This window comes from Echinops telfairi, unplaced genomic scaffold (assembly GCF_000313985.2).
Source record: "Echinops telfairi isolate 266 unplaced genomic scaffold, ASM31398v2 ScPeMD7_5592;HRSCAF=6446, whole genome shotgun sequence".
Lineage (NCBI taxonomy): Eukaryota > Metazoa > Chordata > Mammalia > Afrosoricida > Tenrecidae > Echinops > Echinops telfairi.
The window spans coordinates 22,577,142-22,592,415 of NW_022109491.1; the positions used below are offsets into that span (position 1 = coordinate 22,577,142).

At 39.2% G+C, this 15,274-nt stretch overlaps 1 protein-coding gene across 1 annotated transcript in view; it reads left to right on the forward strand.

The window, feature by feature from the left end:
* The window catches only part of PIGU (phosphatidylinositol glycan anchor biosynthesis class U), a 117,259-nt gene that overhangs the window by 44,482 nt on the left and 57,503 nt on the right, over nt 1–15,274 (forward strand). The window contains exons 6-7 of the mRNA XM_004697936.2: nt 7,615–7,724; nt 11,452–11,552. Coding sequence (XP_004697993.1) covers nt 7,615–7,724; nt 11,452–11,552 — 211 coding nt within the window. The remainder of the gene's footprint in view (nt 1–7,614; nt 7,725–11,451; nt 11,553–15,274) is intronic.

Below are 15,274 nucleotides of genomic sequence, written 5' to 3' on the forward strand. Positions count from 1 at the left end.
GGTTGTCTGTCCCCCAGGGAGGAGGTCTATCTATATAAGATAGGGAGGATAAACAATCCCAAGGAGAAAACAACGGGACCATCTGTTCCGGAGGTACTTGGGAGAGAGGAGGGAGGGGGAAAGGAAGGGACAAGGGAACAACAAGTGATCTAAAATCAATGGTGATGGGGGTGTAGGATGCCTGATGAGGCTTGATCAAGTGCAGTGTAGTGAGAGGAATGAATGAAAGCCAAATGTAGGTCAAACATGATTGTGGGACAAGAGGAAAGTAAAAGGAAATAGAGTAAAGAACTAGGAGGCAAAGGACATTTATAGAGGCATATATATAGGCACATACATAGGTAAATATATATAATGATAGTGCCATAGATCTATGTACATATATGTTAAATATCAAGGTAGTAGATGGCCATTGGGCCTTTACTCAAGTACTCCTTCAACTCAAGAACACTTTGTTCTAATAACCTGGCAGTCTGTGATGCTCACCTTCCCAACTCGGTCGCTGAAGACAAAATGGGTACATAAGCAAATGTGGTGAAGAAAGCTGATGGTGCCTGGCTATCAAAACATATAGTGTTTGGGGTCTTAAAGGCTTGAAGATAAACAACCGGCCATCTGCTGGGAAGCAACAAAGCTCACATGGAAGAAGCACACTAGCTTGTGTGATCATGAAGTATCGATGGGTTCAGGTATCAGGCACCAAAAGACCCAGAACAAACAGTCATATCGATGGGAATGAGAGGGGTGGTGGTAGAGTGGAGACCCAAAGCCCATCTGTATACAATTGGTCATTCCCTCACAGAAGAGTCACAAGGAAGGGACGAGCCAGCCAGGGTGCAGTATAGTACTGAAGAAATATACAACATTCCTCTAGTCCTTTAATGCTTCCTTCCTCCATTATCATGACCCCAATTCTACCTTACAAATCTGGCTAGACCAGAGCATGTACACTAGTACAGATAGGAACTGGAAACACAGGGAATCCAGGGAGGATGATCCCTTCAGGACCAGTGGTGTGAGTGGTGATACCGGGAGGGTGGCAGGAGGATGGGGTAGAAAGGGGGAACCGATTACAAGGATCTACATATAACCTTCTCCCTGGGGGACGGACAACAGAAAAGTGGGTGAAGGGAGACATCGGACAATGCAAGATATGACACAATAATAATTTATAAATTATCACGGGTTCATGAGGGAGAGGGTAGCCGGGAGGCAGGGGAAAAAATGAGGAGCTGATGCCAGGGGCTTAAGTGGAGAGCAAATGTTTTGAGAATGATGAAGGCAAATGAATGTACAAATGTGCTTTACACAATTGATGTATGTATGGATTGTGATAAGAGTTGTATGAGCCCCTAATAAAATGATTAAAAAAGCTCACAACAGGGAATCTAGGACTGATAAACCCCTTACGACCAATATTGAGAGTAGCGATACCAGGAGACTAAGGGGAAGATGGCATGAGAAAGGAGGAAGTGATCACAGTGGTTGACATATGACCGCCTCCCAGGGGGACAAACAACAGAAAATTGTATGAAGGGAGACAGAGGTCGGTGTAAGACCCAGCTGCATATACATTCATGGTCCCAATCCCCTATATTATTGTGAAACAAAAAGATATTGTGTATCTGCAAGTGTTTGTTTTTATGCATAGAAAGTATACAGGCACACATTATTTTATTGCCTCTCACTTTTTTGTGTTTTGCAGAATTGCATTTTTTACAAATTGAAGTTTTGTGGCAATCCTGATTATGAAGTCTATCATTGCTATACTATAAGAAACCAAAAGAAATCTACATAATGGTAGAGCATATCATGCTTATAGATAGGCAGACTTAACATTATCAAATGTCAATAGTACCCAAAACGGCCTATAGATATCATGCAGTTTTAATCCAGATTCTAACATGGTTCTTTAAAGAAATGAAAAGGCTAATCACCAACTTTATATGGAAAGGAAAGAGACTAGAATCAGCAGAGCACTGCTAAGGAACAAAGTAAGAGGTCATACACTTTCTTTATCTGAAAGCATAGTATGCAGCTATAGTAGTCAGAATTCCCTGGTACTGGCACAACAGTACACACATAGACCAATGAAGCATAATTGGGATCCATAAATCCATCCACTTATGGTCAACTTAAGGAATCCTGCTGGTGTAGTGGGTTAAGCCTTGGGGTGCTAACTGCAAGGTCGGTAGTTCAAACCCACCCACTGCTCCCATGGGAGAACGATATGACTGTCTACTCTTACAGACAACAGGCTATAAATGGGGATGATAATAGTCTCTTTTAACAAATAGTGCTGGAAAAACTGGATATACACTTGTAGGAAAATGAAACAGGACCCATATCACATACTTTATTTAAAAGAACTCAAGGTAGATCGAAGACCTAAAAGTATAAAAATCATCAGTGAAAAAAAATGGATAGATTTAGGGGCATAAACATGCTATCACACATAACTGAAAATGCACAAATAGCAGAAGACAAACTAGAGGTGGGAGAGAGGTGGAGGGAATCCACCTTCCAGCGTATTCTACCTGAGTGCCCTCAGATTATCCACATCTTTGGGTATTGGTCAGAAGGAATTCAATGGAGGCTTTATCGACACAGGGACTCTCCAAATGGATTTTGGGTGGTCACTCATCCATAGCCTTCCTCAAATAAGGGTGCTCAAAAATTAAGCTTTAACCATCAGAATGGGCCCATATCTTGTATTTTTCATGCTTATGAAAACATATTAGTATTGTTGGTGATGAATATGAATGCTGTTTGATTGTGGCCAGTTGATTTTCGTAGCATTTTACGTCCTTCTCACTTGACAAAAACACTATTAGTGTGACTAACTGATCTCTGCTGAAATGTACTTCCTTTTTGGAATCACACTCAAATCTAGAAAGCTTCAAATAGCGTGATAAGGGAGTGATAAAAACCTGTATTCCCTTGCTATAATTAGAGAGTTATATATTTGGAATATAGTCTCCTGAATTTGGAATGTGGTGAGGCTCACGGTTGGAGATGGGGTTGGGGTGGACTCTTTGCTTTTACACCATGGGTTTGGGGGATCCATTTGGGAATAGAAACACTTTCAGTGGTTAGGAAAAAGCTCTTTAATCTGAAGTAGGAGAATTATCTCCTTGTAAAATAAAATCTTTCAAGGGATAAGAATGTGAGATAAGGCAGAGTGGGAGGAAAACTGCCCTAGGAGTTTTTATGCTGAAAAATACATACAAAAAAATTGTACAGGCTTCTGTGTACAACTTGATTAATGCCCACAAAGGTAACACACTCATGTAACTCACCTTCAGGGCACTTTTAACCTTACCTGTGAGCTCTTTGTATTGCATCAGTCTCAAAGCTGATGAATACAGCTAGAAATTTATCTTTGGGTTTTTTAATTGTACTCTAAAGCCTCATCCATTCATTCATTGCTTATTTTTTAACTTATATTTAAGTGGAATTATACATATGTGCTCTTTAGTATCTAGTTTCATTTTATTAATCCCTGTACACACATAATCTGATTCATGGCATTGATCACAATCCCCTCCAACATGCTAGCACTCTGCTCACATCCTCTCTGTATTTACCATTTCCAGGCCGCTTCCTCTCTCATCCCTTCCTGACTTCTGAGCTTTATTCTTGGGCAAATGCTGCCCTTTGGGTGTTGTATAATTGGTTGTTCTAAGGAATGTGTACCTCTCTGGTGTTAGTGTTCACTGGCTATTGTTTGGCTGCAAGTTGTGCCACGAGGATGAATTCCGTTCCAGGCCTGAAGCTGTCTGAGGTGCACAGGCTCAGAGATTTCTTTGGTTAGCTAGCCAACTTTCTGACTCTCGCTGGATGCAATGGAGATTTTTCAAAGGGATTTTGTTTGTGTTGAGGGAACTGTGTATTTATTGGGCCTTTGAAGTTGTGCTGTGTGATGAAAGGAGACAAAAAGAGAGGTAGCAGACACTCTGGGGACCCTTCCCTCCTGGACTGCCCCTTATCCTAAAACCTTTCTGTTTTAGAGTATTTTTGAAGACTGGAGTTACAGGAAGTACCTTTCTTTCACTGCTGGCACAGTGTCACCGTTGCCCATGGTTTGCACATCCCTTTGGTGTCACCATCTCGCACTGCAGCCCTGCTGGCTGGCTTTCACACTGGGGCCTGCGTCTGCATTCTCACCTGTCTCTGCCTGCCCTAAAGGAACTTCCTATAGCCTTCTAGCAGCCTTCCTTTTGGACCTCACGCGCAGTAGACATCAGATGCCTAGGACCCTTAGCTTCCTTCTACTACTGCTGCAGTTGTCTCACGAAGCTGTGCTTGCTGAGCCAACACTTCTCTCTTGAGAAGGTTTCCTTAATCACTAAGGCTTAGTGTTTATCTTAACCTTTAAATTTAACAACACAGCTTTAAGCCAGATAGGCCTATACTGAGCAGCGAATGGCAGCAGAAATATTAGTGATGACATGAGAAATAATAATAATTTATAATTATCAAGGGTTCTACCGGCCTGTGTGATCACGATGTGTTGAAGGGATCAGGTATCAGGCATCAAAAAACAAAAAATCAAATCATTGTGAATGAGGGGGAGTGCAGAGTGGGGACCCAAAGCCCATCTGTAGGCAACTGAACATCCCCTTACAGAAGGGTCTCGGGGTGGAGACGAGCCAATCAGGGTGCAGTGTAGCAACGATGAAAAATAAAACGATTAAAAAACAAAAAAAGAAACAGGAAACAGCAGAGGAAGAAGAGCTGTTCCATGCCAGGGAAGTGGATGAATGGAAAACTAATGTGCACTGTCACTCACAATAAAGAGGTTTTAAAATGAAAAAAAGAAAATACAACTTTCCTCTAGTTCCTAAATGTTCCCCCCCACCACCACTATCATGATCCCAATTCTACCTTACAAATCCCGCTAGACCAGAGGAGGTACACTGGTACTAATAGGAACTGGAAACACAGGGAATCCAGGACAGATGATCCCTTCAGGACCAGTGATGAGAGTGGCGATACTGGGAGGGTGGGGTGGAAAGGGGGAACCGATTATAGGGATCTACATATAACCTCCTCCCTGGGGGATGGACGACAGAAAATTGGGTGAAGGGAGACATCGGACAGTGTAAGGTATGACAAAATAATAATTTATAAATTATCAAGGGTTCATGAGGGAGGGAGGGGAAAAATTGAGGAACTGATACCAGGAGCTTAAGTGGAGAGCAAATGTTTTGAGAATGATGAGGGCAACTAATGTACAAATGTGCTTGACACAATAGATGTATGGATGGATTATGATGAGAGCTGTATGAACCCCCAATGAAGTGATTAAAAAAATAAAAATAAAATGCCAGTGGGTTAAAAAAAACCAAAACCTTATTGATGATCATTCCCACCACTCTAGCTATCTAAAACTACCAACACCTGAGATCAGAGGTGAGCAAGAAGCTTTTGAAGCTCAGGTTTTTTGATTATGTTCTACTTAAACTTATGTGAGAAATCTGGGGTATCTCTATGATGACTCCTGGGTTCTTTTTAACTGAATGATGCTCTTTAAGGTGTCATTTTAAAATTTCATAATTGTGCAATACAGAAAAACTGAAAAAGATCTATGATAAATATTATATTGTAGTATGTACATGCTTGTGAATCTACTTTCAGCTTATAGGAAAGAAAACACTACTCAGAGAGGTGCCTCTCTTTGATTGTTTCGTTTGTTCCTCTCTTGCCAGTAACCCCTCCTCTAAATTTATTGTTGTTCACTTTCATATATGGCCTATACAAGGGGGCTTCATAAAGTCCAGGAGAAAATGGAATAAAAAGATAATGGAATTTTGAAGCCCCTTCACAATTTTACTTTACTTGTGTATAGTATTCCCAAATAGCATATAATATTATTTTGTATGCTTTTATGTGAACAGTGCAACACACGTTTTACATAAAATGTATATTTTGACCGGCTTTCTTCATCATTAAATCCTTGTGACCTTGTACAGATAGCTGGATGCTTGCTACATTGGCTTTCTGAATACTGTGTTGATTACGTACAGTCTAAAATTCCATGACCATTAAAGTAGGGTCACCCATCTATATTCTGACTCATATTTGCTTGTAAAGTTGCCTAATCTTTTTGTTTTTTCATTCTCAAACACACCCATGAACTTGTGACCAACCAGGAGAAACCAAGAACTTTCCATCCCATCCCACTTCATCTTGACTCTCCAGCTGTCCAGCCACACCCAGCCCTCCTCCTCCTTCACCAGGCACATTTCCCCCTTTCTCCATGGAATCAAAAGCTTCAAACAGGAGAGTGAGGAAGGAAACCCAAGATAGTGTGACACTGACAGGAGCATTCCACTCTGAAAAATATTTCAGCTTGCAGATGGAACTTTGGAACTTAGATCACTGGTAGCTTTTCTTTTTTTTTAACATTTTATTAGGGGCTCATACAACTGTTATCCCAATCCATACACACATCAATTGTGTAAAGCGCATTTGTACATCGTTTCTCAGCACTGGTAGCTTTTCAAAATGGCTAAGAACGTTGTCACTTTCATGCATTCATTTATTCATTCACCTGGTGCTTATTGATTGCTCACTGTGCCAGGTGTTGGGAATACATTAGGTCAAACAAACATAGTTACTAGGCTTATGGAATATGTAAGATCATGAGGGAGATAAACTTTAGTCAAATAATAACATGAATAAGTAAGAGTTATACCAGTAAATGGTGCTATAAAGAGTTTGTGTATGATAGGGGATTTTACCTAGTCAGGAAGGTCATGAATGTCTTCTTCAGAAAGTAACAATTTAGATAAGATGTAAAGACTGTGGCGGAAGGGAAGATATATGCAGGTACAGTATAGCACTGTTGAAACACATAACTATCCTCTAGTTCTTTAATATTTCCTCCCCCTATTATTATGGTCTTAGTTTTACCTCATTAACCCTGTTAGACCTGCATATGTTCACTTGTATAATTAAGGTCTGTGCATGAGATCCAAAATAGATAAACCCTTCAGAAATAGTATTGGGAGTAATGATTCCCTGAGGGTACAGAAAGAGAGGGGGGAGAGACGGGGAATGGGAACTGATAGCAATGACGACTGTATGGCCACACTTAAGGGGAACGAATAACAGAATGGCAGGTGAACAGATGCATTGGATGTTGTAAGATGTGAGGGAAAAAATGGAATAATAATATTTAATATAACAAGGGCTCTAGGGGGGTAGGGTGGGGAGGGCAGGGGTAAAGGGGAGCTGATAATAAAGAATGCAAGAAGAAAATCTTTTGAAAATGATGATGCCAACATCACAATTGTATAATTGTGCTTGATCTAATTGAAGTATGGATTGTTATAATATTTGTAAGAGCTCCCAATCAAAATGAGGGCAGGGAAAGTATGGGAGATAACTAGAGGGGAAGATGAGATTTTACTGGATGAAATGCAAAGTTCTGGGAGGAAAATACTGGTATTTTCATGGTAGTGAAACTCAAAAAGTGGGAAGGCAGTAGGTGTGAGAAGAGCTGAGAGAAGTAGGAATAGCACAGGCAGGGACAGGTGGGCCATGGAAAGAATTTTTCTCTTCCTCCTAAAAGCAATGGAAAGTGTACTGTTTCACTTTTTTTTCCAGTTTAAAAAACAGAAACTCCTGTTGGAACTGGACCAGTATGCCCCAGATGTGGCTGAACTCATCCGAACCCCAATGGAAATGCGTTACATCCCTTTGAAAGTGGCCCTGTTGTAAGTATTCCTGACAAAGAAGAACTCGGTGCCAACAAGTGTGCGGAAAATCTGATGAGACTTTCCCAGGCTGTTTTGTTGTATTTTTGAGATTTGCAATCTTAGTCATCAAGTATTTGCTGTAGTTCTGTTGCACAACTGGGTTCTAGCCAGCCAAAAACACAGAGCCATTCTGTCTCTGTTGGGACAAAGACTCACACAGGGATATGCACAATCAAACCTTTCACAAATGCTTTTTGACTTGGTGCTGATCTGAGCTCCAGCCCTCTTGTAATCAGTATTTCTACACCCCCTGCCCCCCACCCACAAAATGTTCTTCAGTTTGATGTATAAATCAAATAAAATTCTGATCTTTATGTGATTTTTTTTCAAGCAGTTCTTCTGTTTGTTGTACAAATTAATTGCTCTATTGTAATTCAGAAAACTGAAGTGCCAAACTTGACCCATCCTAGAGTGAATGACCAATGTGGAGGAGTAGCACTTACTGAGGGTCTATGAAAGGATTCTCTAGGAGTTCCCAGTGCTTCCAATAAGTTTAACTCTTTCAGCTTAGTTATAATATAATTCTAAAATATAATTTTTCCATTTATATTCCTGACATAGACATTTGAATAACTATTTAGTCAACTAATAGTCACTAAATATGAATAGTATACTAGTTGCTAGGAATACACAATAATGCCGATAAGTTACCCTGTAGGAAAACAGGACCTCAGAACTCCAGGATTAGAAGGGCCCTTGTGGGGATAGTTCATTCAACTCCCTGATTTACGTGTGAATATCAGTATCCCAGATAGATGATTATGCTGCTGTTGCTTGAACATCATCTGGTATTTAGCACTGACTTAGTTTACTCTGCTGCACCAAAAAGTCTGGGGCTATCAGTTCACATTTATGTATTTCAGAACTACTGGTCGGAACTACCTAAGAGAACTAGAGGTTTAGCAACATTATGAATCCCTTATGGACTCATGTCTCTAGGAGGTAGTTTTATAATAACAGCAGCCATTTCATTAGAGATTGTATAATAAGCTTATCTAGAACTACTGAGGGGAAAAAAAACAGCAACCACCAAGATTTTCTAGGTCTGGCTTTAGAGCTACTAATCTTAAAGGTCCTGGGAGGTATTGGATTTAAAGTCTTTATTTGTGGATAATAATTATGATCTCTTCCTGAGATACTGATATTTTTCTTCCTATTGGATAATCAGAATTATGCAACTGGTCTCCCTTTTCATTTTGGGTGCCAGGAAACTCAGAGATGGATTTGAAATGGATTCATACAGGCCTGGAGAAGACCTGTTTGGCCCTTTCCCTGCCCTTTACTTTTTCCATTTACTAATTTTTTCCCTGGTTTTGGATTCTATATTTCTGTTTTTAGTTTTGCTATTAATTATTTGTTATGTATTCTCTTTTTAGCTGCCTCACATCCTTTGTGGAAGCAGGATAGAAACAAATTATATTTATCTTGACTATGTAAGATTTTCCTATCCAGAGACATTTAAAATTCACATTCTCTGTCCATCCCTTCCCACTTCAAGAAAACCCTCGGTGTTTTGTTTTTTTCCCAGAGGAAAGTCAAGAAGTGTCATAGCATCCTATAGGAGCTGGCTTGTTGAATTCATCAGATACTTGTGTGTTGGAGTCTGGCTCATTTGATATGGTTTGACTACCAAAAGGGCTAAATCTAAGCTGTGCTCTGACTTCCTGGATTGGTGTTGCCTAGGCCAGAGCTTATCAGGAGGTCTCGTGGCATAGAGGTTAAGAGTTGGTCTGGCATCTGTAAGGACAGAAGTTCCAAACCACCAGCTGCTCTGACAGGGCTTTCTATTCCCAGAAAGTTAAAGTCTTAGAAATTCACAGGGCAATTCTACCCTAACCTATAGGGTCATTATCAGTCAGCATTGACTCAATGGCAGTAAGTTAGAGTATGTCAGAACTTAGGAAATTGATCAAGCAAAAAAGTATTTTCTTGTTTTTATTTTTTATCAGAGACAGCTGGAACCCTTCTTAAGATATATAGCTTTTGGTATGAGTAGACACACAGACTGAAAGATGTGGGAAGGAAAGTGGTAGTTAACAAATAAAACAACCCACTGCCATCAAATTAATTCTAACTCACAGAGATCCTATATAGAGTTTACCAAACTGTAAGCTCACCACCCTCACTCCCTTGCTGTCATTGAGTCGATTTCAACTCATAGCGACCCTATAGGACAGCTTAGAACTTGCCCCTGTGAGTTTCTGAGACTAACTTTCTGTGGGAATAGAAAGCCTTGTCTTTCTCCTACGGAGTGACTGGTGGTTTCAAACTGTTGACCTTGTAGTTACCAGCCCAATGCATAACCACTATGCCACCAGGGTTCCTGTGGGAGCAGATAGCCTCATCTTTCTCCCACAGAACAACTGGTGGGTTGGAACTACCCAACTTGTTGCCCAACATTTATCCTACAGTGCCACCAAAATGGTAGATGCCCACAAATATATGTTTGTCAGAGGGTGTTTGTATATGGGTATTTACTTTTGTTATAAATATATCTATGACTGTAGTGGAGCATACAGTGGACAGAATTATGAAAACTTCTTAGATTTAGCCAAACACCTTGAGAGAATGAATTGCTGGACCTGGGAGCTCAGGACCACAGTCTTAGGGGACACTAAGGTTAATTGGCATAACATAATTCACAAAGATACTGTTTTTTAACTTACTTTGGTGAATAGTGACTGGAGTTGTAACAGCTCATGAAGTGCGTCTATTGGTCTTCTAGTTTGGAGGAAAGAAGAGTGATGAAAATCAAAGACATGTAAAAACAGTCCAGTGGACTAATGACCCACTTTAGCATCAGTCTTCAAAAGAACTCGATGGTACTTAGCTACCACTACTAACTGCTCTGAAAAGGATCACAGTAAGAAGGTCATGAATAGGGGGGGGGGGGGGGGCGGAAATGTGGAACAAAACACAGAATTATAACAGACCAGGTTTATTGGTTAGAGACTGGTGGAACCCTAGAAACCTTGACCCTTAATCACCTTTCAGATCTGAAACTAAATTGAACTTACTCCATTGTTCAATTTTCAGCTAAACAATAGGCAGGTCTATAAGGGGAACTATAATGGCGAGGCATGAGAACCATTTGAGATCACAAGGGCAACACTGACCCAAGGACAAAGTTCTGAAGGTTCAGGAAGAAGGAGGAATGAAAACGGGACACCCTGGGAGGAAGTGATGACCCATTGAGAGGATTGGAATGAATGAGAGGAATATGTTTGAATTGCTGAATGTAAAACTTTTCTGTAAAACTTCACCCAATTCACAAAAAGGTTTTAAAAATGCAATTTAAATTAATTAAAGATTTGTGGTAATTTCTAGAATGTTATCGTTCTTAAAATCTTAAATAGAAAGAATAAAGACTTGGGAATTAGAAAGACTTGATTTTGAATGTATTTGTTTAGCTTATGAGACTTTGGGCAAGTTTCTTAATGGCTGAATCTTTATTTCTTCATTTCTTAAATAGAAATGTTTTTGCTTGTTTCTGTGATATCTGTAATGATTAAATGCAATGGGTAGATAAATATATAGGTATCCATACTGACTGACAGAGAAGAATTTGTTTTCCTTTGAGTATGCTAAATTTAGTAAACCTTTTTAATTCACTGGCTGTGGTGGCCAGAACTTCCCAGTTCACTGACTAGGATTATTAATGGCAAATATGTGTGTTCTTTCCCAGCTACCTCCTAAATCCCTACACGGTCTTATCTTGTGTTGCCAAGTCTACCTGTGCAATCAACAACACCCTCATTGCTTTCTTCATTTTGACCACAATAAAAGGTAAGGTCCTGAAGGAGACTATGCAGCTCAGCCCCTCCTGATTTGTGCAGGTTCTTTACCACTTACAGCTGTGGCTTTTCATTATAAACAATGCAACATTTAGTATTTTTAAGTTATGTGAGTACTACAGGATTATTATAGAAAATTGAAATAAGCCAAGAGAAAAAAAAATTAAAGCATCTGAAATTTTACCGGTCACTGTTAGTGTATTTTATTCAAACAAAACAAAACAAAACAAAAAATGTTTCCAAAAAGTTTATCGTGGGACTAGTAGTCCTATCTCTCTTCCCAACCCCTGTTCAAGTTCTTTGAAGCAGCAGCTTCCTGGCTTTTGGTAGTTTTTATTTTCATGTTTCTAAAGATTTCATATTGCTGTTTTATAGAACATACATTTTAGGCAATATATATTATTTTTCACACTTGTTTGCCCCATTATCGTAAGGGAGTTTACATTACAGTTTGAGTCAGTCCTGTTTTATTATTAAAACCTAGGTTTGATGACTATATATAAGAGGCTTAAAAAAATTCCTGGAGAATTTTTTTTCTTCATTTCACTATTCCATGAACTTTCTGAAAAATATATTTACTGCTGGGGAAAGCAGTAACTATGATTACTTTTCCTATGTTGTACACAATCTTTTTATTTTTAACAATTGTCTTTTTGTCTCATATTTTTTGTAGCATTAACTATTTCCTCTGAATTTTTTCTCATCAAATGCTTAAGCACATCAAGTAGTCTGTCAGCTTCATTATTTTTCTGAAGGTCTCACTTTCATATAGTCCATCCTACCCCAACCTGCCCCACTTCTCTTCCCTGATGATGCAAAACTCTCAGACTGAGACTTGGCCATTCTTCTCAGCTCATTCCTTTTCTTCCTGGATTTCTTCTCTCTTTTCTTGATTTTCTCCTCTGTTTTTCTAAAGGACTCTCTCTAGTAGAATGCTAAGAAAAGATGTTGAGATGTCTATTCTGAGTTATTGCCTACCTGAAAAATATCTTTGTTCTACTCTAATGCCAAGTTAGTAGTCTGGCGGGGCATAGAATTCTACACTGACCAGTTTTGCTTCAGAATTTTGAAGGCATCACTTCACTGTCTTCTAGCATCCTAGTTGCTGTTGAGCTGTTGATATTTTATGTAACTTGGTTTTTCTTCTGAAGGCCCTTAGGAACAGCTCTTTTTCCTCGAACTGAAATTTCATGATACTAAGCCTTGACAGGAGCCTTGATGGTGTAGTGCTTAAAAGTTGGGCTTCAATCCACATGATCAGCAGTTCCAAACCACCAGCTGTTCTGAGGGAGAGTAAGGAGGCTTTTGACACCCGTAAAGAGTAAATCTCAGAAAATTCACAGGGGCTGCTCTGCCCTGCTTTATACATAGAGTTCTTATATATTAGAAACAACCCTCCATGGCAGGGAGTTTGATTTTTGAGTGTGGAAACCTTGAGAGAGTCTTTTTTCCCCTTCATTATCTAGGTACTTAGTAGACCCTTTCAGTCTCTGGACTGAAGATGCTTAGTTCTCACTCTGTGGGTCACCAAGCCAGGCGCCTAGAAGCACCTCATTCCACATGCCCTCGTCCCCACCACACGCACTAAGCTTTACTTGCTTGTGGGCTGGGAAGTCTGCTGCTTTGTCTCATGTTCTGCCTCTAAGTTCTGTTGCTGCCGCAGGTGTGCCACTCCTATTAGCCCTCTGGTGTCACAGCTCTCTCCTGGGGTAAGGAGGTTCAATACATAGGGATCTTGGGGTCTAAAAGATGTACTCCACCCTGGCTCTTCTGCCCTGCTGGTGGAAGATCCTCCCTTTCTGCTGCTGAGAGGACTCATTTTATCCCCAGCAGGATGGCAATGACTATGAAGTCTGTTAACACTCACTCACAACTGAATGCTGTCAGTACTTTCCTCTACCTTCTCTTACCCAGAGCTACCCAGAAAAAGGCGTTTGGTGGGAGTAACAAAGACTATGGCTAGGAGAGCCATATTCAATAATTAACTGCACTGCTGTACCAAAAAGTGTTCTTGTACTCTTTTTCAAATGTTATCTTATTTGTTATCACTATTCTCTTGTTTTGAACTTCTGTTGGATATTGAACTTTCTTCTTCTTTAAAAAAAATACTTTATTGTTGTGAATAATACAAAGCAAAATCATATCCACAAATTCAAGTTTCTGCATAATACAACTCAGTGATTGATTACATATTTCTTAAATTGTGAATTGAGTGAGAGGTTTACATTTCAGACCACCAACTCTGCATTCAAGAGTTCAACTTACTCATCAGTTCCCTCACTGTTATACCACTAGACTGTTCCACCCACCCCCATGTCTCCCTTTTGTGGTTCTCCATTCTCCCTCTCACCCAAATCCACACCTATCATCCCTCTCCATTGCTTCATCTTCCCTCCTTTGCCTTCAGGTTCTGTTCCCTTTGATATGTAAATCTTTGTTTGGGTTTTTATCTTTATTGTAGTGGTCTCATACAGTGTTTGTCATTTTGTGATTATCCAACTTCATGCAACATAATTTTAGTGATGCATAGTATTCCATTGTGTGTATATACTGTTTCTTTATCCATTCTTCCCAGATGGGCATTTTTGGCTGTTTTCCAATTTCTTGCTATTATGAACAGTGCTGTGATGAATGTGGATGGGTACAGGTGTCTGTCTGTGTTATGTCTCTTACTTCTTTAAGTCTATGCCCAGCTGAATCATATGACTTTCTATTCCTAGTTGTTTGAGGTATTACCAGATCGCTTTCTACAGTGGTTTTGGAATTATGCAACATTTCTCAAATTTTGCACCCATTTTAACTTTTTTTTCTGAGTTGTTTCTCCTCCATTTGCATAAATTTACTACAGCCTATTGTTCTTGTCTAATCTTTTGAGTTTGTTGTTAATCTGATTCCACAAAGATGGCTCTTTAAAAAGCACAATGCGAGCTGATACCAAGGGCTTAAGTGGAGAGCAAATATTTTGAGAATGATGAGGGCAGTGAATGTACAAATGTGCTTGACACAATTGATGTGTGTATGGATTGTGATAAGAGTTGTATGAGCCCCCAATAAAATGAATAAAAAAATATATATGTTTTTATATAGGAACAGTTAAAAAAAAGCACAGTGCTCTGATAATCAGAAAAAATATGCAAATATACATTATTCATGGTATACAAAATTTTTCTAAGAAAATACGAGTATAAAAGGAAAATGCTTTATATCTAGTCACTTTATTTAAAGTGCTAAACTTGTGCATGTCAGTATATAAAATGTAAATGATAAACATGTAATGAGCTTAAAGTAATACAAAAATATTTCATTGAAATAAAATAACTGTATTATGATGGGAAATTCTACAATATAGGATAGATATAAGTATTTTGCATTAATTATCCCCATTAACAGATTAATAAAGACAATAAAAAATTTTATGACCACAATGCTCAAGGCAGACATTCTTTACTAGGTAACCTAAATTATTTTTTTTTTTGGTTTTAGGACTCCAGGGGATATTTTGAATTTGAGGTTTAAAGATTATTTCAAAACACTAGTTTCAAGATTTCATCCAAGTTGGATGGTTCCAGAAAGTTTGGAGACCATGAGAATTTTAAATCCTATTCTGCGTTATTTCCTTTTTGATCAGGGTTTTTAATAGATTCTTTGTTCAAAATTACCAGTAATGGTACCTGTTACCAGCTAGTTCTTCTGGTATCATGGCAAAGGAGGCAA